The 25,958-nt window shown below is 42.4% G+C and overlaps 1 protein-coding gene across 3 annotated transcripts in view; it reads right to left on the bottom strand.

The window, feature by feature from the left end:
- The window catches only part of tafa5a (TAFA chemokine like family member 5a), a 138,359-nt gene extending 113,471 nt beyond the window's left edge, over positions 1 to 24,888 (bottom strand). For all 3 annotated transcript variants that reach the window (XR_015438269.1, XM_023422923.2, XM_023422925.2), the window contains exon 1: positions 24,051 to 24,888. Coding sequence is in view for 2 of the 3 variants with exons in the window: in XM_023422923.2 (XP_023278691.1) it covers positions 24,051 to 24,162 (112 nt within the window). In the remaining variant the exon portion in view is untranslated. The remainder of the gene's footprint in view (positions 1 to 24,050) is intronic.
- Positions 24,889 to 25,958: the final 1,070 nt, after the last annotated feature.

Below are 25,958 nucleotides of genomic sequence, written 5' to 3' on the forward strand. Positions count from 1 at the left end.
GGGGGGGGGGCAGCGTCTGACTGGGACGTACAATCAGCTGTAAGCCGAAATAAAATAAGAAGGAAATTTTCGCCACTTTAGGCAAAAGTGATGCAGCCGCTCAGTCACTCGGGCAGATAGTCATTCATTGAGAAGAGACAGTGAACCCACTAAGTTAATATACCTTTGAATATCAGATGGCTTCTGGATTATTACTATTATTTTACTGCCAGGGGGGTCAACTGGGAATTATTCTAAATCCTGTCCTCTGATTTTCTACCTGTCCCCTCACCATCATAAATATGCAAAGCACACAAGGACACACTCAAGGCAAAAGCCATAAAATGAAGGCTTTTCTATTTCCTTGTCCTCCGCTGCCCGATCCTCCTCTGTCCTGCACTGCCCTTCCCTCTGTCCCGCCCCGTCCTGCACCTCAGCTCCTGCATTATCCGTGGGACACTGACATCAGCCTTACGGGTCTTACGTTTTTGGCAGGGTTTTGTTAAACTGGGCCACTTGGAGTCCAACAGGATTTCAGGCCCGGGTTTGATTTGCATTGTGTCTCTGCCAGGACACCTCTGAATATTTAGGTAGGAGAGGACCTTCGCTGTCCGACCATTGGGATGACGAATTTGAGTTTCCTTCCCTAAATCGACAGATTTATTAACGGCTCCAATTCAGTGCGGACAGGAAAAGAAGTGGCTGTAGCCAAAGACAGTCTGATGTTTGTCATGATTCAGATTTGCCAAAATGCAAACAAACATGTTATAGGCTAAAAATGCAGAGGTATAGGTGTTTTTTATTTTTTTATTAAAACCTTCATCTTGTTTTATTCTGTTTTTACTTTGTTAGGCAGCTCAGGATGAAACTTGACTGGTGTTATTCTTATTAAATGATGCAGGATTTGAAGAACTGCACTTCGCACAACTAAAGAGGAGATGGAAAACCAGTGACCTGAGGTTACACCCCTGCACCACCAGCTCCATTATCAGCAAATCCAAATAAAGCCACTTGTTGGCTGTGATGGGGAGAGCATCCCTTCCGCTTTGCATCAAATCTCAAACATACCTGCCAACGCTGGAAATAAGGGGTATTTTTCAGTGCAGGGTTGGGGCGTGTACATTTTTTGTCAGGGTGGAGGTTTCAAGTAAATAAATTAATGATAGAACTAAATAGTATAACACATAAAAAAATTCATTTAAACAGTTCAATCTAAATGTCATGTATTTCAATTAATATAATCATGAGATAACACTAGTTATTATCAAGTTAATTTAAATTTGTTAATCTAACGCCAATTAATTCTGATTCAAACGCACACCACATGAATCGTGTCGTGGGTTGCCAGGTTGTGGTAACAGATGGTAAGTGTATAGTATAGTAGTATAGTAGAGTGTAGAATAAAGTGCATTCTTGAAACCCCCCCAAACCAAAAGGAACCAAAGCTGGCAAGAGGTATGGATGGGCTCAGTGCAAAGAGATATGAAGCCCTAACAGAGCTGAATGGGCTCCAGCTGATCCTTCTAAGCATGCATATTTAGTATACAGCTTTTTTTTCTTTTTTTTAAATAGAGCTTACAAGTGGAATAGACAATAAAGCGCTTTAAAAGTCTCCCTTTGTGGTAATGTCCTGAGTCGACCTCTCCTCTTCACTATACTCTTTTTTTCTCTCTCTTTAATCCACTGTCTCTCATTCCCTTCCTTTGCTCTTCAAATTTCACATGTGCGTCTATCATGAGCTCAGATCCTTTACTTCCCCCCTCTCTCTACTCATCTCCTCTTCCCTTCACTGATTTGGATGGAGGGATAAATAGAGGAAGAGAGGACAGGGAGGGAGAGTCGGCCTGAGGTGTAAGGAAAAAAAAAAAGAAAAAAAGAAAAAACACAGCAGTAAGTGGCCTTTGTACGCATTTCCTCTCCGTTTAAATCACATCAAAATTGCCGCCTGTGACAGCGACTGATGTTTTGGACAGTAATTGTGACACAGATTTTAACTGCATGACTAGGCAAAATTGTCCAAGAGTTGTCTGGGGCCAGAAGCCTTAACGTAAAATACGACACTTTATAGCTCCGCTGCTGCTGGTGGCGCCTGTTAAACAGCGGGAGAGAAAATGACACAGGCTGAAGGAAAAAGGAAGTGGAAAGAAAGGAGCGAATGGAGAGATGACAGAAGCCTGCTTGAGAGAGGACGGCAAAAGGGAACCTCTGAGTTATATGAGGGATTAGACGGGGAGGTAAAATAAGACGGGGGAGGAAAAAAAAAAAGGGAGTGACAGAAAAAGTAAGACCAATAAAATGAATAAAAAGTAACTGACAAATATAATAAAACAAGGTATAGTTTTCTGCAGCTATCAATATCAAAGACAGCGCCTCTAGCAAAATAGTCTCTGTTATTTACTCTCACATATACCAAGCACCTAAAACGACAGCGTTTATTTCACAAAGCCTGCAGGTTTATTCTCATACCAAACTATCTCGGGTGCTATAAGAGAATTTGTTTTTCATCGTAACCCTTTTTTTTTTTTCCAAACCTCACTCCCACTGATTTCAGGCAAAGCCTAATAGCAGCCTGTTGCCTTCGAGAGCGGTGACTTGGTGCGCCCTGGGCTTTGGAAATACCCCCTATATATTCCACCTACACTTTCCCAAGGGGGCGGCCTTGCGTGTTTTTCTTTAATACAATGAAGCATGTTGCATGTGGCTGTATGTTTACGTGCGTGCAACTTGAAAAGAACAATGAGTCGTGGTCTGTGTGCACTGCAGAGGGAGCTTGTAGGTGTGTATACTGAGAGGCGGTTGTTTGTGTTGGGGAGGGGAGGGGGGAGGGGGGGGGTCTGTGCGTCTATCTTTCTGCAAGTGCTTCTATTTCGTCCGCAGCATGTCTAAAGCTTACAAGTAGGTCGATCTGTGTCTACCACACCGTATGGCTGTGTGCCAGGTCGCTGTCAATCAACTTAACCTGATACACATGTATGTATATGTGTGTGTGTGTGAGTTGTGAGACTTAAAGACCAGCTAATCACTCACAAGGGTCTGCCTGGCACGAGCCCAGCAAACACCAGGTCTCCAGCTAACTCAAAGGGCTCTTCACAGCTGGGGTGTCTACTTTAAATTAGCCTCTATTTTTTTACCCCCATCTTTTTTTTGTTGTTGTTTTGTTTTTTTTGTTTTTATGATGCAACCATTAAAAGCTTTTGACTCACATTTTAGTAATATCACACAGACCACAGCTTTCTGCAGCACTTTGCAGTAACATTTTGCAGCATACAGCTGCTTTCAAGCGAGTCCTGACATCAATTTTGCAAGTAACAGCAATGAAAAAATAATAACCAGTCTTGCAAGAAGGTCCAAGACGCAAACACACAATGCAACTCAAAACTGATGCATTGTTGTATTGTTCCACAGTCAGTGGATTTACACCGACTAATGACTCTGGATCTACCGATTGAACGCACAGATTTATTTGTAGAACCTGTGGAATAAAAAGCTTGTAGAAGATGCTACAAAGCCTGTAGAAATGGATATAAACACACAATGGAATCAACAAAAGGAGTCATTTTCATTTCATTTTTTTTTCCAGGCAGTGATGTTGTTTGGTCGTGGTTAACACAGAAAACATTTCAAACTACAGAATTCTTTCTTTATGTCTAAAATTTCAAACACGGACTTAAAATAAGTCCCGGTGCTCTGGTGAATCTTCCGCCTCATCTTTATCTAACGTAGCCACCGTAAGGACACTGCCATGTTCAAACTGAACTGTTCAAAAACACGGCAACACAACGTGACGGACAGCGTAGGAGTTGGCTGTGACTGGTTGTTCTCCTTTGACAATCACATTTTCAAAATAAAAGAGAATGTATTCCGCTGACTAAAAGCTCTGCTTCAAAGTAGCAGGTACTTCATAGAAATGTAGTGGAGTCAAAATTACAATATTTGTCTTTGAAGTCTAGTGGAGTAAAAGTCAAAGGTTTCCTGAAAAATAATAGTAACCAAGTAAAGTACAGATACTCAAAAAATACACTTAAGTACGGTACTCAAGTAAATGTCAAAGTGCTGAACAGAAATAAAAAAGGGGAATTCAAAGACAACAATTGAAAGCAACCACATCATAAAAAAGAGGTAAGTTACATTACAAATTGTCTGTATAGCGGGAAAATTCATTCATTCTCGGTGGTTCTAACAGAAAAGGCCCGGTCGACCAGCAGACCTCCAACCACCGACCCAAGTGAGCACCCTGTTGCGTGTCGGGTATAGCTACCAAATTATACATGTTGTGTAACCAAAAACGGGCAGGGAGAAAGAAGAAAACTCTGCCGTTGCATCCCAACAGCCCCATCTTTCCCTGCATACAATATGAGGCATCTACACACACTCTAGCACTTACAGTATGCATATGCTATCAGACAGTGATTCTTTGACTGCTTCATCCCGGAGCCACCGTTGCAGTTTTTTGGCAGCACTGGGTGGTCCCTTCCCACTTTTCCTCTTTACAACATCTAGGACTATTCAATAAAGAAGCTCTGTGGAGCTCAGAGGAGCCAGTACAGAAAAATGGAGAGAGCATTCAGTTCTGCCTGAGTTATCCCAGGGTTTGTGCGCTTTCCCGGATAAGAACAGAGAAGAAATCTATGGCTTATTTAAAGGCTGCTGCATCATGCTCAAATCTGTCTTTCACCAAACGGGGACCTAAATTTTGCATGCCCGTGAGGGAACAGCTTCTGCGTCTCACAGTCGAGCATGGTACGTTGTTGTGTGTGACACTGTGTGGTGGGAGGTCTTGTTGAGTTGTGAGGCCTATATGCTCGTACCAGAGCGGGGATGGTGGCAGTCTGAAGAGTAGCGGGGGTCGGGCGGGAGAGTGTGTCCTCATGGAAAGGTCACGGCTTTCCAGCGAGAGCAGTCATTACTCCGTAAGTTTTTCTGAGCGCACACATGGTAACAATGTCTAACGACAGATTTCTGTGGTTTTAATGGAATTAAGGAATAATGTTCTCTTGTGGTGAGGAAGCGATTACAGATGCAGTGGGAACGAGCCACAAAAGAAGCCAACTGGCCTCTTTTATTGTGAAAATCTGGCAAGCAGGAGGAAATTTTAGGCATAATTTGGGCACAGTGGCTTCTGAAGATGGCACATCAGAGAGTTAGAGTAAGGGGGAGGAGGAGGAGGAGTGGGCGGAGGAGGGGTAAAATACTGCAGATCAGCTCTTTACCATTAAAAGAGAAGCATAAGCAGCTCCCCTTCCTCACAGTTTACATTAAGTGGCCTGTGCACGAGAAAAAAAAACAGTGATGTATACCAGTGGACCTTGCATTTAATTAAGCAGTTCCCCTCAGCATCCTCTTTTTTTTTTTTTTTTTATCCAGGAGCCAGCATAATCATTTCATATACGCCGTGATATCATCTGCTTAATGCGCTATTTTACCATACAGTTAAACCTGGGCGATAAATCTGACTGTGCTCTCCATTAATAGATGCAGGGCCTCGCTGAATAATGTGTGCATTAGATTAGCAGCACTACAGAAGTGAACCACCGCGGAGAGAGAAATACTTCACGTTAATCTCTCTCTGTGATTCCCAGAGGACGAGAACTTAGTGCCCCTTCCCATGGCTGTAGGTGGAGGGCGGAGGAGGCGTGTGTACATGTTTGTGTGTGTGTGTGTGTGTGTGTGTGCGCGCAAATGGGACAGAGCAAAAGATTAAAAGACAGAGGGGAAAGCAAGTGTATTCCAAGGCGCGTCCACTCGCAAGCGTCTTGATAATTCATTTCGGTCACACAATGCAGCCACATACTCACCGGCAAACCTTAACGAAACTGCTTTCTCACACACACACACACACACACACACACACACTCTCCAGCTGGACATTCAGACGAGCAGCGCGATTCACATTCACTCCGAGCACAATGCCGTAGGTTAGAATACACCTTTTTCAAAAGGTGTCAACACATTCGCCGCCAAATCTCCACACTTAAGATTGGCCCTCGAGGCCCCTACATTTCTGACATTACAGTCTCTCCTCATTTCTCTCTTAACATACTCCTGTTCCCCGGTTTCCAGTGGGTGAGGAGCGATTTGAGGTGACCTCGTTACAGATAATGACAATACGACAAAAGAACGGGGTTATGAAATCGAGAAATTCTATTTCCACCCTCCTGGCCATTCATCTCCCTGAAATAGTAGGAAGAGGATTCATTATTTGGTACCCTCTCTCCACTATCTTATGAATTTGCATACTCTGCGTATATGGAGAGCGTGTGTGTGTGTGTGGGTACGTGTGTGTATCTTTGTGGCTTAGTTGTACCTGTGAGGACAAGGATTAAGATTGTAGCTGGGTTTTATAGTAGGGTTAGGTTCAGGTTAAGGTAAATCTCCAAGAAATGTATGTAATTTAAAACAATGTCTTTGGAAGAATAGGCTTTCGCGTGGAGGACTGGAGAATGTGAGCGTGTGGAAATAAGAAAAAGACAGCAACATAAAGAGAGAGTAAGAACAAGTGGGTGTCAGAAAATGCATCTGCTTGTGTTAATGATCAAGGGTGCGATTGTAAATGTGTCAAGAGAAAGCCCCCTGTGCCCCGTGAGCCGTCGCCATGCGCAATTACAGACCCATTAATGCTTCACCTCCTCATAAGCCACCGTCATGATCAGGGCGGTTTCCGGTTTTGCGGTAAAGGGCGAGCCGACGTTGAGCCCTCCGCTCAGACGCTCGAAGCTGAGTCAACTACTGCGAGGCATTAAAAGTGAGTGTTAACACAGAGGCCCAGAGGGCGGCACGAGTCAAGTCATCAACACAGAGAGAGAGGAGAGAGAGAGAGAGAGAGATTAACATTGTAAGAGACAAAATGTGCAAGTTTATTATTTAAATGTGAAAGTTAACTATTCATGAACAGCCAGTATGATACAGCTCAAGTCTGTAGCACAAGTGGCTAATGAATGATAAACACTATACTGCATGTGCTGTAAGATACATGTGCGTTGGCGTTAACTACAGAGAAAAAACAAATAGCTACGATTTATAGCTTAAGCTGCATAAAAGTTTACATCAAATGCATTGTTCCCCTCTTTCATTATGAAACTCATTATCAACTTTTGGCCAACACGAATAAAATTGATTTCGAGATGCATTTTGAGGATGGAATGAAACAGCTATAAAAGAAACATTAAAGAAGCACTATAAAATAAAACAAGGAGCAATGAGACAAATGGCCACTCCAGCAATTTCGAGCTGCAGTTCCACAAAGCTCGGAGGTTTGCAATAGACGCACAGTCAGAATCAATGTGGCAGAGGCTGAGATATGCAGATTTTTAGTTTGTCTAGTATGTGACAAACTCCAAGGACGCTGGTTCTTACATTTCCCATAATGCAACTCAATTGCATTATGATAGACTTCCCGGTATTAAACTACTGCCTATCATCTCCATGCTGCAGATTGTACGATAACGCATGCTCTCTATGGAAAAAAATGTAGTCTCCAGGCCCATACCAAGATACCCCTGATGACATCATCAGCCAGAGTAGCACCCTCAACCTTGCGCGTAACAGGTAGCACTTCCTATTGATGTTAATACATTTGCAGCATCAAACATACCTGCAAAAAAGTACTGTATTTAAGCATTAATCGTAGTATTTCATGAACGTTTGATGATTACCATGGCAACACTGTTTACCGTCATATTTTTTTTACCACAATAATCGTAGCATTAAAATTTGTCGCCGTCTCATCTTTACTCCCGTAAACTGAACTGAATATGTAAAACTGGTGAAGTGGTCCTTTAATGAACCATTAAAAACACATGTAACATACGAACATGTAATAATAACATGACACGCAGATGGTAAAAAAAAGAAGTAAAAGATCATTGCGGTTAACAAAAAATGCTTCATCTGTAATTATGGTCCAATTAAAATGTATAAATACATCTGCTGAGAAAACTGACTCATGTTTATTACATACCCTCCTGATGCCGAAATGTTGAAATATTCAGTATTTACTTTTATCTGATGTATCAAAGCAATAATATGATGCCCCTGTCTCGTCGCACACAAAATAGCAACAGCTGATGACACAGTGTGTCAGCAGGAAATGGAAAACGAGTCACCCCGCCTCCCCTCCGCTTTGTGTCTCCTCACTTGGGTTTCACTTGCACTCACAATCATGTGTCACTCCAAAAGCGGGGGGGGTGGGGGTTGGATGGAGTGCAGCGAGATAGTGAATGTTACCGCTTCTGCACACGCACACACACGCACACACTCGTAGTTTGTGTGTGCGACTGTGTATTGAGATGCTGACTGTGTATGATCCAACAAAACATCTCCCTCCCCTGCTGGAGCCTGTGAATGCGAAGACGTACTTCGACATCGCCCAAGGATTTGTTAATTAGCTTGCCAACATCTGTCCTCTCAAAGCAAGATGGGATTAGAATACACAAATATAACGCCCATCATCTGATCACCACCTTTCTGCAACAGCACCCGTGACAGCAGATGCCGAGCAACCCCCACCCCCACCTACATAGCTCAGAGGTTAAGAAACAAAAAAAAAAAGAAAAGGAAAAGAAGATGTATAATTTTTTGATGCGATGCGTTTTTAATTGATGTTAGCATGTTGCTGAATAATGCATGCCCTTCTTCTGCAGAGGACTGTACGGCAATAATTTGTGTGTAGGTGCGGGTGAAAGGGGGTCGTGTCTACTTTGATGTAAAAACCCATATCCAGCTTGTAATGTCCTCCGAGGGCCAAAGGGAATTGATGAAATGATAACTTCTGCTCTTATGGAATGATTATAGCTGTGATTAAGTTGCACGGGACGGACCCTACAGGAGATGAAGAGGAGGGCAAAATGGCGGGGAGTTCTCTCTATTCATTTCTCTGCTGGAAGCTTTGGGTGCACGGGGCTGGATGTGGTCTCCCCAGACGTTGACAAATGAAGTAATTACATTTATGTGAGTGTGTAGGACGGTTTCATCAACCAACACTCGCTACCAAGAGCTCCTGATTTAATTGGGGAGCTGGTGACACATGCATCTTCCTGCGATAATAGATCATTTTTTATCAAAATGAAATCACCTCCCCAACATTATGTACAGAATTCAATGCAGCCCTGAGTTGACGATTCTGCAATTCAAAACTCTATCTGTAACAATTATTCTTAATTTGAAAGTAACAAGAAACATGTTGTTGTTTGTTAATTAGTGCGTACGACGTGATTCAAAGACTGTACAAACAGCTCATCTTTGATATTTCAGTTGTTAATACAATATGCAATGAAGCATTTAGGAGATGAGCTGGGGTGCAAATGTTTCAAAGGATCAATTCCCACAATTTATGGATAAAATAACTCATTTTCTCACTGGTCCCCGATGCGACACTTTTTTCCTTTTGGACAGATATATGATGCTACCCAGATTATGTTTTTATCAACATAATGAAGAAAACTTTTTAATGAACGTACCTGCAAAACCGTCACTGACAATACGTTTAGTTTTCTTTTAAAGTATCTGCTGGAAACTGAGGCATGAGTCGCATTTTCACGGTTATACTGAGGCAACTGAAATCAACTCGGAGGTTAAAGTCAGTGGTGCAGGAAGTATCCAGATCCTTGACACTGTAAAAATACTCCATTGCAAGTAAAGCTCCAGCAATGAATAGATTACATACAGTGTGATGAGGAAAAACGCAAGCATCAAAAGTAAAATTACTGTATGTATTAATACATAAGCACCATTTTACTGTCTCAGCTGGTTGCCGTGGAACTAATTTTGAAGTATTTTATATAGGGCTGCAACTGATGGTTATTTTCCTTACGGACTGATCTGCTGATTATTTTCTACAGTTAATCTGTTGTTTAGTTTGTAAGACTTCAAACCAAAAGTGACATGTTCTAATGGCTTGTTTTGTCAACTACAATGAAAAAGTGGCAGCTCACCTTCGACAAGATGGTGCTACCTGAGTGAAAAGTAAATTATTACCATCTGAAATGTTGAGTATGAGGATAATGAGTAGAATTATTACGTAGTATAATATGAAATACTAATTTAAAGTACTTTACTTCATTACAGTAGTTTAGTAAATGGTTCAGGCTAAGGTCTTGGTCAAGCCATGCAGGTAGTTTTGATTTAATTTGCACATGAATTAAACACACAACAAGTGGAGGCAAATTAAATTTTGTTCGTGCTAAAATCATTAAAAAAAACGTCGACAGCAACATCTTTCAACAACAGTGTCCCCGTTACTCAAGATTATCAGAAAAACATGCCGTCAAGTAATGAAAACCATTCAAAGAGAAATCTGAACTTGGGCAGATAATGGCTTGATAATAGATAGAAATATAATTTGTTTATAATTTGGGTGACGTGACCCTTCAAACTTTCTCTTTCTGCACAGAACAAGCACCGGGGTCGAGCAGCGATGAGTTATCGCATATCTTTCCGCTGACGGACTCACTCAGTCCATTTTGAGAGCGATGGTGCTGAAACTACATAGACTGTATCTTTTTCAGACAATAATGACAGATGATGATCTGTTTTTACGCCTGAGGTGAGATAGTGTTTTCTTCAAAAGCAATACACATGTTCAATATCAGATCAAATTATCAGAGTGAAAATGTGTCATTTTCACAAATGACACCAAGCTCCTTTAACCAGCCACTTACACCATTTGAATACATTCCAAGATGATATCATGCATGGACAGAAAAGCACAACATCAAAAGAAACTGTGTTCTGCTTTTTATCTGAAAACACTACTCTCGCAGGTGTTGTGTAAATGCAGGTCTCCACATGAAATACTAGCTTTGCAGGGAATAATGTAACTTGTGTTGTATAGCATAAAGGATAATATCCACCAGTTTAATTCATAACAGAGTGCATTTGCATGAATTTCACTGATTGTCTCACATTCGCATCACATATATTGTTGCCTATAGGGTCCCTGCTGTGGAGTCGTAATGAGCTCTTCAACCCTGAAGAGGCAGGCACAGCTCACATGTTCTGCTGTCACAGTGACAATGGAAGGGTTTATCGCTGCCAGAGGCTTGAGGGGGGAGAGCATGTGAGTTGAGGGGGGGGGGGCGCAGGGGAGATTGGGATGAGAGGAAATACTGTATACAAAGAAAGACTGAGATAGGAAGAGCGCATAAGAGAAATAACAATAAATCCTCCAGTCTGCCACGCATACATAACCGAAGCATGTTTCATCTTGTTGAGGAATATCAGCTGGAATTACATTGCTGCAGCTCGCTGAGCACTTTCAGGTGACATTTCCTACTGTGTCCCTTGCAGCAGTGCTAACCTTCTGTCCCACCCCTCTGCTTCTCGCTTGCATCTCCGCCTCTATTCCTGCACGTTGCTCTTCTCTCCCTCAGACTGTGTCAGAAGGGTAAAGAGAAAAAGAGGAGACATGGATCATCTTCACCCCCAAGAGCCCCAGAGGTGATGACTGACAAAAGGCTCAAACATGCACAAATCAACACACAAACCTCACAATAGCCTTACAGGGTCAGGCATGTTGATTGAAGTCAAAGCAAAGTATTTATCCTTATTTCTGGCAAAAATATGACTGTTTGCAAGCAGTTTGGACCCTCTCTGTAAAAGTGTCTGGCATACTAAGAGGATGTGCTGGTACTTAGTGAAAGTAAAGCAATTTATGCTACAGTGTTCCTTCAAAAACATATTGTTGTAGGCTACGTTTAGCTGATGAGCTAATGCTTATCATTACGTACAATGGTAATTTTGTTGAATCCACTTGTGAATACATTTCTAGTAAATAAACAACAAAACTAAGCATCCACCAGACAAGCTGGCTGCTTTGTGAGGCTGTAGATACAGCAAGACTTTGAGCGAAATGCTAATGACTATGTTAATATGCTGATGTTTAGCATGTTTACCATATTCACCGTCTTAGTTTAGTGTGTTAGCTTGCTAACATTTGCTAATTAGCACTACATGCAAAATAAAGTGGAGGCTTAAATGTATTCATTCGATACGAATACATTTTTTGACCTGACAGGAGAGTTGAATGAAAAGTCAGGGGATTGCAAAGTTATGAGGATTCATTATCTGAGCAGCATGTCTGTACAAAATTTTATGCCAAGCCATCCAATAGTTGTTGAGATATTTCAGTCTGGACCAAAATGGTAGACTCACTGATCGACTGGTGGGCTGACCCTTCCATCTGGCTAAAAATCAGCAGTGGTGAGTCTAGTCAAACTCCACAGGCTGCCAGGAGCAGGGGAACAAGCACTGAGCTACTGTCTGATACTGGTACACAAACAACTCTAGCAAGCCCCAAGGGATGTCCTCGGTACTCATTCCTCTTCTGCACTCATTCTTTGACATACAGACAGTAGTTTGAAATGTATGGGGAGTGTCAAGGGGAGCAAATATGTACAGGAGGTGGTATTACCAGCAGAGTCAACTTAGGTGAACTGAATACTCAGACTGCTGAAAGGAACCTAAACGTAGTCACACAGAACTCGAGTGAGATTGTCAGACCGTTTACAGTTGTAATGCTTCCATCTTTATCACTGGCAGTTGGTTTGGTTTCATATAAAAGCCAACCAGTGGGAGAGGGCAAGAGCTCAAAGTTGAGGCAGTGGCAGTTTCCTGGAAGCTGTACACATCAGTGCAGACCAGATACATACCAGCAGCACTAGTGGTGGTTGGTTGCTAAGTAGGAACACGCTGTTGTTCCTACTTGCCTGGTATCCAGCAAGCAGCCAATACACTCACACTGCCATGAACTGAGAATCTTAAGTCCAACTCCACACAGTAGATCTGTTGCATTTATTCACATCCAATACATTTTGAATTAAGAAAAGTAAACACACTCCATCCATCAAATTGAGATAACCTTGTAGCGGGACTGTGTTAAAGCTCTGAGAGAAGCTAAAACTGTAACAGCTTAATTTCATCTGAGCGTCTCTTTCCAGGCATCAGCATCCCCCCATGTTCTCTGCCACTGCAGTTTGCTTTTCTGCTGCTGTAGTGCGAGATCAGGCTTATCCAGTTCAAAGATTTTTAATCTTAACTTCAACTTAATCATCCTGATTGCACAAGAAACTTCCACAAGCGACCAAGTTTTTATGCCACACTAAACTTACTGTTGATTTTAGCCTGCTCTTTCATTATCTCATAAACTTCTCCACTTATGCTGCATCAATATTTGTTGGACTAGATAATGTTGTGAGTAGAAATGACTAACATCAAGCAAATTAGTACAACATATTTATCAAAAAATCAAGTAAGCCAACCATTTGAAAAAAGGTAGTCTGTAATTTAAAAAAATTGATAAATTGAGTCATCTGAAGCAACTGAACACTACATGTCATGATTGTGTAGGTTTGCAATTAGTCAATTGTTTAAATATTTTGTTAAAATAGAGTGACCATATTTTGAAGCCCCCAAATCGGGTCTGTTAAGCGTACCGCATGTTGCACTTTTGCACATGTATGCACTTATGCATGCAGGCCTTTTCATCAGGATGGGAATTATTTCAGCACTTAGAACACCTACTGATGCTCTTTTGAAAACCATTGACGCAACACCTTAGTTGCCAGGTAGCTAACAAAGGACGGACTAGGCGTCCTGAAGCTCTTCAGAAAAGACCAACTGTCTAATGACCAACCATTCGCATGCTGACTGATTCAGTCAGAAAGAGCTGTTAAGGTCATAGCCTATATGACGCTCGACTGTGACTCACAGGCTAGCAACAGTCTTGATTATTTGACACACGCAGACCATTCAGTGTTGAAATCAGAACCACGGTGATGCATTGTTTATGTTTTTATATCGGGTTGGGTAATAATGAGTGGTAAAGATGACAAATGTATATGTCAGCACTGACAAAACAGTAAAATATAAGTATTATTTTTAATGTGATAAAAGCCGGGACAGTTTGGTAGTGAATGACGAAAACTGGGACATTTTAGTGTCAGAAACTGGGACACCCAGCGTAAAACTGGGACATTTGACCGGGATGTCTGGTCACTGTAGTTTAAAAGTTAGCTAAAGATCACCTGTTTGAATAGTTAGCTAAAAGTCACCCATTTAAATATTTAGCTAAAAGTAGCCTAGTTTTAAAATCTAGGCTATAAGCAAAGAATAAAAGGTTGAAATAGTTAGCCAAAAGTAATGAAACAGTTTAAATGACTAGCCAAAAGTGATTGATAAACAGTAAGTAAATAGCAAGTAAAGGATCAACAGCTGACTTAGCTCAATGCAATGGATAAATGGTGCTAAAGATTAATGTAGTGGCTAAATGGTTGAAAACATTTAGCCTACAGTATTGTATAAATGGTTGAAAGCTTCCAGCCACTCCAATGATGTGTGTTATAATATATTACACGGAAAATTAGAGGCAAAACAATAGATTAAATATGTGCTGTGATCCACAAAACATTAAAAGGGAGGAGATGAAATGTGAAAATTCTAGTCATGGGTGAATGGAAGGTAAATGGGGATGTTTTATAGTCATACATACATACATTTAAATTATTCAGGTGCATTGTATTATTTATTTATGTTTTCAGTGATACATTTTGACTCATCCAATTACTGACATTTGTCGCTCCTGGGACTCTGTACTGTAGGCTATGTGCCTCTGGAAATATTGAGGTTACTGCCTCGTACATGGGCGCAGTGGTTGTTTTTTTCCATCAAAACAGGAAACTGTCCTCATCTTCTGGGCTACGCAGGGTCTCAAATCAAATCTTTACAGTATATCCCTTTGCTCTCTGCAACAGCAGCTGCAAATCAGTTCATCGTTTCTGCATCCCAGAATGGTTGTTGGACCAGCAACAAGGAACAGTGCAAGATAAATGAGGGCAAACGCATTGTAATTTCCATATCAATCACGAATAGTGTCAGCAGCTTGAGTTGGAGAGAGGGAGAAAGACAGACAGACAGACAGACAGAAGGGGAGAAGGACGGAGAGAGAAAATAAGAAAACAGATGCTTTTGTTATTATGAACATACTCCAGCTATTATTTAATGAAGCCATTTCAAATCGAGAGCCAGGTAATGCACCTTATGGCACAGAGCCAAAAGAAGACTGACTGACCCACTGACTGATTGTCTGTCTATCTCACCGTCTGTCTGTTACAATCCTTGAAACGGTGTCAGAATCTCAACCGTCTCTAACATCTGGGTGCAGACGGAGTGCAGCTGTCATTTAGGCCATAAATGTCCGGCAGATTTATCATCCAGAAACATTAACATTGAATCGTGGCTGTCAGCATGTGTGTCAACCACGCCCTGATGTGGAGGTGGTGTGGCTGACAAGCTGGCAGGAAAGGGAGGGATGGGAGGATGAAAGGAGGGAGGAAAGGACTGAGAGAGGGAATGAGGGGAGGCCCTCAAGGCCCCCATAACAAGTTCTCCAGAGTTGGGCTGGTGAAACTTTGCGCTGCCGTTATCTTGTTAAGTGCGGGAGTCATTGAAGGACACCAGACGACTGATTGAACGGAGTTGACTTCAGCACAATTTCCTCCTCGTGGCGACATGTATCAACCAAGCTATGGGTCCCTATATTCTGCAGCTTAACTACCTCTCAGGCCTCCCACTGTGACAAATGGCTTCTGTCTCTTCTAATGTAATATTTGTTTCTACTTCTGAGAGCCTCTCGGCTACTCCACGGCGAGTCTGTCTGCCGACTGCTTCATTGTGTTAGCTGACTTTATTCCCCAACTGGCTGTCAATTGGTAGACCGTCTGAGTGTTCTCGTCTGTCTGTCTTTTGTCTCATTGCCTGCACAGTCCTTTTTTCTCTCCCAAGTTCTTTCTACTGCTCCCTCGTCAACCCCTTGCTCCGTCTGTCTCGCACTCACCATTTCTCTGCCTCCCTTGTGCACTCTGTCTGTCTCTCCTCCCTCACCTACTCTCTCTTTTTCATTGCCTCCCTGCCATCCCACTCCCTCTTTTCTTTCCTTTCTCCACCTCCCTCCTCCCCTCTTTTTTTTTTTTTTTTTTTTTTTCTCTCTCCACTTTACCACCATGTCTTTGCTCCAGATGCTAGCTGTCTCAGCTCCGTGGGCTGCGTCTCAGTGATGGGCCCCTCCAGGAATTCAAAGCACCATTCTGGCATTTTCTTCCAAGCAATTGCTTTTTGCAGTAATAAAGGGGGAGTAGCTTTAGCGTCTCTCTCTCTCTCTGAATGGGCTTACTGGCCCTAGGCAAAACAAGCACAAGTGCACATCCATGAATCCTCTTGAGGCGGGAGCACACCGCAAGACTCTGTCCAACTTCTGACCCAATTAAGCCGTCTCTCGTAAATTTACAGAATCGGTCTCAAAAACTTACCATTAATCACTTTTTTTTTTTTTTTGTCAAAGACGCTGGATCTCAAATTTTGTCTTTGTGCAAACTTCCCTGCTCTGACTCAGCCTCGCACAGTCTAGATATGCTCATCCAACGAACCCAAAGAACTGTTAACGTCACTCAACACATGCACAGTCTCAGCCAGGGTTTCCCGAGGAAATGCAGCGTGGGTGTTTTAGTGCTGAACAGGTCGTCAGTGTTTTACATATGTTGTGCGTACATGAAACTATAAGTGTTACCTTATTTATCACTACAGGTTGTTCATAGTTATGTCTATTTCACGCTGGTTACAAAGTAGGTTACAAATATGTACGGTTCATTAATATTTACAATAGTTGTAATGTTCTGTTATAAGTTTGAATTCTGGTAATAGCAGCCATTTTTTTCTCGGTTATGTAATTCCAAATTGTTTTTTACAAACGGGTGACGTGAATATCCAGTGATGTAAACGTTTGTTCACACTGGAAACCGGATTCGACGTACATGTTTGCCTTTGTGGGACATTATTAAAGATGGTTTGACTGTTATTTTAATGAGAAAAACAATGTTTTTCTCTAAGCCACTGTATGTTGCCAGCGTAGAGCTGGACAAGCAGTTAACACAAGATATTTGCATGCCACAATGGCAGCCAAGCAGTTATGCAAAAACAGCTCCTTTCTTTGACTGTGACCTGTTGAGCCCTGCAGCCATACACCACTTACAATATGATATGTAAATATTATACATGCAGTTTTAATGGTAATTAAAGTCACATTGACACCAAATTAATTCACGATGGGACATGGAGCATTTAAGGTGCAATTAGCCATGGTGGCGGATGCGACGATATTTTGCCTAACTGCAAACTCCAAACACTTCGCAATTTGTTTTCACATTAAGTAAATGTCACAGCATATTAGCATGCTATTATGTCATTCATGTTTCTCACACAGTGGTTCAGATGGGGCAGGTAGAGACGACGGAGGAACAGAGGGAGAGAGAGGAAGACAAAAACAGAGGAGGAGGACGAGAAGGAGGAGAGGGCGTCGAGGATGAAATGATGAGAAGAGTGGAATCGGCGAGACGGAGAGGTGCAACTTTTGCTGCATCTCAGCATTAACAAGTGCACCAACTGTTGTGGATGTTACCAGCTCTGAGACTGTGGAGCAGCTGTGGAGAAACAGGCAGAGTGCTGTTTCACTGCAGACGAAGCTGTGATTAAAAAAAACAAAACAAAACAAAAAACTGCAAAACACAAGCACGATGTCGAGTCGTGAGGATTTACTGTAGCTACAGCAAAAAGCCTGCGATTTTTAAGAGACACTTGCCACAAACACTGTTTATGTTTGGATGGTCAGTCAGTCAGTACATGTGTGCACATACTGTATGTGGACATGTGACTCTTTGCCACAATGAACGACAGTACATCATAATACAAGCATATTGAAAGGAAAGGCACTGAGGCTGTGGATGATTGCTTTTATGAGTGTTATGTGTGTTAGGCTTGTCAAATTAAAGGCCAACATTCATTGATTCGGTGTGTGGCAGCACAGAACAATGCAACTGTTATTTCTAAATATGTCTCTTTGACTTGTGTTTTCAAAGTAAATCGTTGTTTTTTTGGAGAGCAGAGGTTAGCTGCTACTTAGCTCCAATATGACTGTGCTCCATTAACGAACGAGTGTCTACAGCTAAGCTAACAGCAACAGCTCTGTGAGGCCGTATTTGTGCTATGAGCTAAATGCTGGTGTCGGCATGCTGACATGCAGGTATATTGTTTATGTTCAGCTTTCTGTTAGCATGCTAACATCTGCTAATTTGTAAAGGTGTTTTCCGTGTATGTACGAGCAAATCTTTAACAGTGGACTTAAACTGACTGTACTGACTCACCATTGTCATTGATTGGATAGTAGCTTTGAACAATGGAGTTCCCTTCACTGGTGACTGAGAGCGCTGTTGTCAGCTGAGCCATGATTGACGGTATGTTACCTCCTCGTTAAAGTTAAGTGATTTGTGATTTCTACCTTTATTAATTAGCTCAAAAACACTAATTAGTTAGTTTTGTATTTCATTTTAACAAAACCCAACTACTGGACAAATGGATGCATTGATATGATAACGGCAACAATGGGAAAAGTAAAGGGATCATCAAAGCTGTTACAATTCATTCTGAGAGGTCTCAAATCAATCTATGTAACAGATTTCATAGGAATCCATCCAAAAATTGCTGAGAAATAATACTAAAAAACAAAAGTGTGGCACTAGAGGAAAAGGTCAAAGGTCAGTAGGATACATACTTTGGACACCGTGAATTTCTGAGCAAAATTTCATCATAACCCATCTATAGCTGTTGAGATATTTCAGCCGTATAACATGGAGTATAACAGAAAAAAAGGGGATGTTTTTCAAAAAGGAATCTACTAGTCAACTTTAGCACTTAATACCCCCTGATTTGATGTTATTGCTGTTCCTCAAGTCTCCAATCTTCAACACATTCCTGGAGCTTATGGGATGACGGATGCCCGTCGCCTCCCAGGGAACCATATGCCTGAAGATCACAATCAACTAGCATTCCCTTAATTCTGAAACGTTGCGTTCGCTCACTGTCGGACAACACAATGCAGCGGCGGCTTGGCGCATGACTGCGGGCGCTGCACAGAACAGCACACCGCCTGTGGCCACACTGCCATCTCCCATTTAATGTCAATGGGTGTCTGCGCACATTGAAAAAGATCCCATCGCTGCGTGAGTAGAACCGTGAGTCACAAAATTCTTAATATTGCTTTCTTGCCCTATGGAACTTGATGCTTTCCATCTGTGGCATGCCCCTTACACAGTAACAACCATCCACCTCCCCAACCCCTCTCTTCAAACGACACTCATCATTGTGTTTAAATTTTGCAAAGCTGCCTTCTAAAAAGCTGTTCAAATATGCATACGGTCTCTGGCCCCATTTCCGGGGGTCCATAATGTGGCTCTTGGCTTTCTCAGTGGAAAACTCAACAAGTTGACTCCCTTTATGAATTTACATCCCCAGGCCATCGGCAGCCCTTTCTGCTGCTTCCTGACAGTGGCTCCTCTCTCCGTCTCCCTCCCTGCAGAGGAAGAAGCTCCAGGCTATGCTGAAAATAGGATAAGATATTCAAATATGTGCATGCGTTCACCTACAAGTTCTTGCGTTTTTCGAGGTCAGCTGAGTCCTGTTTTTTTTTTTTTTTCTTCGGCTGGTGAATCAGTCAGCCTCGCAAGGTTCTCAGACATCCCTGACAGAAATGTGTGTACACATGCGTGTGCCTGTGTGTGCGTGTGTGTGTGTTCGTGAACAGATATGAGCCTCCCCGTGTCACCACCTATGCGAGGCTATGTGCTTTCAGCTCTTCGGGCGACGAGGTGAGACGCCTGGGTGGGTCCAAACATTCTTTTCTCCTCGGATGCTCCCAACAGTCAACAATCCATCGATTTGCGCCGCAGAACAACAGCGAGTCATAAACAAACAGGCGGAAGGAAACACAGGGGACCACGCTGAGAGGCAGAGTGATCTGATGGGGAAAGGTTTTAAGCAGCAATGGAAAGCTTTGGACGCTGACAGCAGGGGGAATGTGTGTTCATGCATGTGTGTGTCTGACCTTTCTGCATTCTTTAAACCTGCATGCTTACAGGGCGGCGTTCATGTATGTGCAGCTAGGTCATGAGTGTTTGCATTTTTCTGTATGACCCCGTATAATTGCTTTGATGAAGCCGCGCTCACATGTGTAACTGTGTAACCTATGTGACTGCTTTGATGTTACGTTCATTAATATCTCTAATTTGTGTGTTTGCCCTTGAGTGCTTATATCTGTCTGTGTGATTAGGTATGTAGATTACACTGAAGGCTGGACTGAATCAGCTATTTCAAAAAAAAAAATCTGCATTTTTTCTTTCTTTCTTTTTTTTGACTCTTCTACAAGAAAGGAGTTGCACATGACCTCTCCTGCTTTCTTTTCCTCCTTCACTCCCTCCTCATCCTCCTTCCTCCTCCTCCTCATCCCTCACTGCCTGTTTCTCCATCTTTCCCCTCATCTCTCCCTCCTTCGCTCTGTTTGCAGTTCAAACCGGGACCGCGGCCGTGCTACATTCTTTAGCCATCCAAAGCTAAGATTAGCATACTGATTAGCTAGCCTTGTGGGATCTATCTTCGCCTTCCTCCGAGCTCACATGCACAGCTACAGCCTCATGAATACATAATAGCACCGTCAGCAAACAAATGCATGGCTGAGAGCTTCCAGAGGAGGGAGCTAGTGCACAGACTACAATGCTATTTTTTTTTTCTTTTTTCTTTTTGTAATGTAATCAGAGGGTATTGGAGCATTCTGGTGTGATTAGAGTTTCCAACAGCAGCTTACGGTAGGAGCAGTTAAACTGTTGAGCACTTGTCATCTATCTTGCGAGCGTCTCCCTTTCTCTCTCTGCCCTGTGTTGCCCTCCGCCTCTCGGATTCTTTTCACTTTCTCCTTCCACATTTTCCACTCCCCCCCTCCCCCTCCCCCTGTCTCCCTCTCCGCCATGCCCTCTTTTTCCCCCACAGCAGGGTTTCTCTTTATTTATCTCCTCTCTCTACCTCTTTCAGTCTTCCTCCAAATCTCCCTTTCATTTCTCCTCCTCTCACCCCTCTCCTTTCCCTCTCCCTCTTTTCTTATCAACAGCATTAGTGAGGATATCTCGCCGCCTGCCTTCACCTCGGTCAGTGCCTCTTCTTTCTCTCCCTCCCTCCTTCCACTGCGTTTCCCTCTCTTTCTCTCTCCTCTTCAATCTTTCCCTCACAGAAGGGCCTGAGTGAGGACGGCAGATCGTGTGAAGTTGGATGTTGATTCTAGGTGACAGGCACCATATGAGTCATAGCCATAATCACAGAGCTCCCCTCAATCCCCCCCTTCCCCTCCCCACCTTTGGCTGCAACAACACAGCAACACTGTGAAGTTAAAATTGTCCTTGGTACAAACAATGGCTGTACAGTACTCACCATGCATGTAAATTTATAGAGCGTGTATGTCTTTTTTATTCTCTTCAACACGTCAGGAAATGGACTCATTCAGACTACTGAATAGTGAATATCACCCCCATCCTCTAAAAAAAAAAGCATACATGGATTTTGTCCCTATAAAATGATCATACTAGAAATGAAAAAAACATGCACTGATGTCCAAGGAGGAACATAGTATTCATGAAATCACAATACACTCTTCAGATGATGAGATAAAGCCAAATGTATTAACATGTGAAGAAATACAGTAAAATGTGGAAGAACTACTAAATTAAATTAATTATCAACTATTTTAAAAAACTTTTTACAAACAATGGAATGATCCAGCTTCTAAAGTGGAAGAATTTAAAATTCAATATCTTTGGACGGTTGATTGGACAAAGAAAAATGTCTGATGACGTCACTAGAAAAGTCTTGACTGGCAGGTATTTTTCACAGTTTCTCAGAACAAGAGAAGAGAAGACGATGACGGAGGGGCAGGAAAAAAAACTGCTGAGACCTCACTCATAATAACATGCAGCAACGTGCGGCGATCAGCTCAGCTCAGGCTTTCACCGGTTGAGACCCTAAAATGATGAGACTGTTGAAGAAATGGAAAAGAGAGGAAGAAAATTGCTAAATGGAGATAAAGACTGACCGCAGCTGACCGGAACAACAAAGGACACGAGAACAAAGTAGAGGAGAGGGTAAGATAAATATGAAGAAAAAAAGAGGACAAAACAGAAAGACAGCACAGAAGAGGAAGGTCAAACAAAATGGAAATGGATGAGAAGAAACACAAAGCTTAAAGAGAGAGAGAGAGAGGGAGCAGTGAAATCTTCAGAGCTGCTAGTTCAATTGGCCGAAAATTAATCAGCCAAAAAGACCACAAGACTAAAGACAGAGCTAAAAGGGAAGAACTCGCAGGAAGAAGGCCTTGGGGGTTTACTTTCACAGACAAATATTGGTAGAAACGGAAAAGGAGGAAATGCATGGATTGTGTTATTTTACTTGACCGGTCCTGCAGTTAATACACCCAAGAAGGAAAAAAAAAAGAGTGATGTCAGCCTCAGTGATGGAGAAACAGCGTCTCAGACTAAAAGTGCCAAACAACTCTGAGCGATATGAGGGGGGAGAGGCTATGAAAGAGAAAATACAAGAAATCAAAGAATCACTATTGCTCAGATTATTAAGTTCCAGAGGGGGTGAGGTGCTGGTGAGTAGGAGGTCGAGCTCCTTAGAGGTGGGTGGGTGGGGGGGGGGGGGGGGGGTTAAGAGACTGCTGACTGAAACAAACATCCAAGCACCATTGATTGGACACAAGCAGGAGATCAATCAACATGGCCGAAGGCACCATCAAAGAAGAAAAAGACCCCCCCTCCCTCCTTATCCAGAAGCTTTCACTCCCCCTCCCCATTGATTAACCTGGGGCCTGTGTGATTACAAAGCAAACTCAATCTTCTGTCCATTGTTGACGGAAAGAGAAGGAAAAGAAAGGAGCTGTGTGTGTGTGTGTGTGTGTGTGTGGCGGGGGGGGGGGGGGGGGGGGGGGGGTGCAATATGGAAAACTCCCGACCATGATCACGTAATGTATCAGTTCATTTCTCTTCAACACCAGCATTGCTAATGTGCTCAAAGACAAGATGATTATATTAATCATTAACTCGGCGGCTAATGAAATAGCTCAGTTTTTTTTTATTTTTTTTAATGGGTTTATCATGGCTGTTGCACATAGCCTGGGTTCTTCACACATAGCAGACTGGAGCACGGTGTGCCAGCTGGATTTCTCCTCACAAGTGACTCAGACGCACTTTGAGACAGAGAAGGGAAGCGAGGGAGAGAAGGTGTGAGGGTGCCAGGGAACAAGAAATGAAAAGACACACTCGGCCAGAGAAGTAGCCTCAAAGAGCGAGGGGGAGAGAGAGAGTGAGAGAGAGATTGTTTGACCGTGTGTGTGTGTGTGTGTGTGTGTGTGTGTGTGTGTGTGTGTGTGTTTGCATACATTTGCCTAATAAGGTTATCCTCAGGCAGTAGTTGAATTCTTGCCTGGAGTACTGTATGTGCAGCTAAACAGGAATTATTCATGACTAAAATGTGTTTTTTTTTTAATTTTTATATACAGTTATTTCTCATGAAATCTTTATATATATACACTATATGTTCCATCCTCCACAACCAGTGTTAAGTGCAGAGACAATATGACAGAGGCATGACTGTCTGACCTCAGTAAGTCAGTCTGACAGTAACAAAGCCCTCAGGAGAGAGTTGTGTGTGTGTGTGTGTGTGTGTGTGTGTGTGTGTGTGTGTGTGTGTGTGTGTGTGTTCCTGAGAGAGAGAGAGAAAGAATTAAAGGGAGTCACAAGAGATTTAATTAGGCCTCTGGCACACTTAGGTTCATCCTCCTATCCAAAGAAAGTGTTTTCACCAAACAATAACGACACATTTCCCTCTTATCTAAGCCCTCTCTCTGCATAAGTGCCTGCTCATGTCTCTCTCTGAGGGTGTGTGTGTGTGTGTGTGTGTATTTCCCCAATAACTGTTAAGAAAAAGAAGACAATTGACACGTCGACAACTAGTGCTAGATCAATACGTAAAGAGCGACTGCCAATACCAGTGGCATGATTTTGTTGTCAAAGCATCCCCACATGACACGGTCACCCACTGCGCACGAGCATCTGCGTCCGCCGCTTCCAAATGCTGATATGAGTGGCACAAAAAAAAAAAAAGAAAAAGAAGAAGAGGAAAAGAAGAACAAGAAGAAGAGCGGTCGGACTTACCGCAGTAGAGAACGAGCAGCGCTGTCAGAAGCACCACAGCCCAGAAAGTTGACGACATTCTCGGCCAGCGACTGGCATCTTTGCGCCTTGCCAACCTTGACACTGAAGCCATTGAACGTACGGAGCACTAGTTCCTCTTTGAAGAGACAAATAAAAAGCAAAGGTAGTAACCTCACAATCCAGCTCGGCTTCTTACAGCGCTCATATCTCCGCGTGTAATCCCACAAAAAGACATGTCAAGATCGAGCAACTGATAGAAAAGCAGTGATTTGCTCATTAGGTCTAGTCGGATTGCCTGTGCGCAAAAGAAAAGGTCACATCTTCCTTAGGAATCCCAACTGGGAAATAAAGCACTGTTTTATAGCCTATTCGTTCAGAGACATAAGTTGGTAAACGTCCTTTTAGTTGTCCAAAAGTAGTGTTAACCTCTATTTCCGTCCTATATTTCAGTAAAAGCAAGCGCGGTGCGCTGGTGCCTGAAGATTGCGTTGAGTTAATGCTCAAAGTGTTCAATCATCTATACCGCAGCGTCGTAAAACCTCCTTTCACCTGTGGTAGGTTGCCACGATTCTCTCCAGCCCCAGCATCCCCGACGGCACAGCCCAAAGACCGGGCTGAAAAAATAAACCAGGTCCGGGTAAAATCCGCCTGGATGGATGGATGGATAGATGGATAGATAGAGGAGGGTTGGTCGTGTAAGGAGGAAAAAAAAAAGTCCCTTAATCTCACGGTTTGGGCACGAAGTAGATGGAGATCACAGCATGCTTACAGGAGGAAACGGAGGATGGAGGATGGATGTGGAGAGACAGAGAGACTGTGGGAGAAAGGAGCGAGAGGAAAAGTGCGCACTGTGCGACTCCAAGTGATTTTGTCCAAAGTGAAACATTCAGATAATCGATATTACGTCAGCAATAAGCCACTTGAGGTCGCAGTTTACAGTGCTGTCACAACAGCTTGATGCTGTTACAGCCATAGAAATCATTTTACGTCATAAAATCAGTATGAATCACGGCTTACAGCGTTTTCATTGATTTTATATATTGGTGTATGTTTGGTTGATTTTTTAATCGATAAATATTGAGTGATAGCTTCCCACCAGCAACATCTCCCTTCAGTAATAGGCACATAATTCATACATACACATAAATGTAATCAGGGATTTTTTTATGATGAAATTATTTAATTGTGTATTTAAATGTTATCAGTGTGGTTTGAGGGGATGTTTGTCTCCGTTTTCAGCAAGTAGAACACAGTGGTGAATGTTTTTAAAGGTGCATGTTTCTCGAAGCTGGACAGTTACACATGCTGTATATGTCTATCCTGTTACAGCCATAATGGACAGCGCTAAATTCAACTTTAAATGGACTTGCCCTCTTGTTGGTCATGTACCTATTCCTGAAACCAATGTATTTATTCATACAACCGGTATTTTTACAATCAGAAGCAATCTTATGTTGCTATTTCTGCTGCTGAAAGATTAAATCTAGTCTGTAAAACGTGTCACTGAGAAACAAACCATATTAAAACTACACTGCAGGACAGTGATGGGATGGAACTTTATTTTTCTACTCCATTATATTTCAAAGGGAAATATTAATGTCACCACCTCTCTTTTATTTACCTTTGTAGAATAAGATTTTACAAAACTCCTGTTATATACTACTATACTATATGATCTGTACTTTAATTTAAATAAAATATATTTTGAATGCAGGATTTTTACTTGTAGTGGAGTATTTTTACATTGTAATACTGCTCATTGTACTTCAGCAAATATCTGAATACTTCTTCCTTCACAATAGAGTGTCGGTCTGCAGACTCCCATTGGCTATCAGCCCAAGCCACAGCGCAGTGGAGCGCAGGAGCTTCAGTTCCACGGACAGCGCCAGTAACAGCCTTGTGGACGGC

Source organism: Seriola lalandi, unplaced genomic scaffold (assembly GCF_002814215.2).
Source record: "Seriola lalandi dorsalis isolate HSWRI2012SDOR001 ecotype SW California unplaced genomic scaffold, Sedor1 jcf7180002054688, whole genome shotgun sequence".
Lineage (NCBI taxonomy): Eukaryota > Metazoa > Chordata > Actinopteri > Carangiformes > Carangidae > Seriola > Seriola lalandi.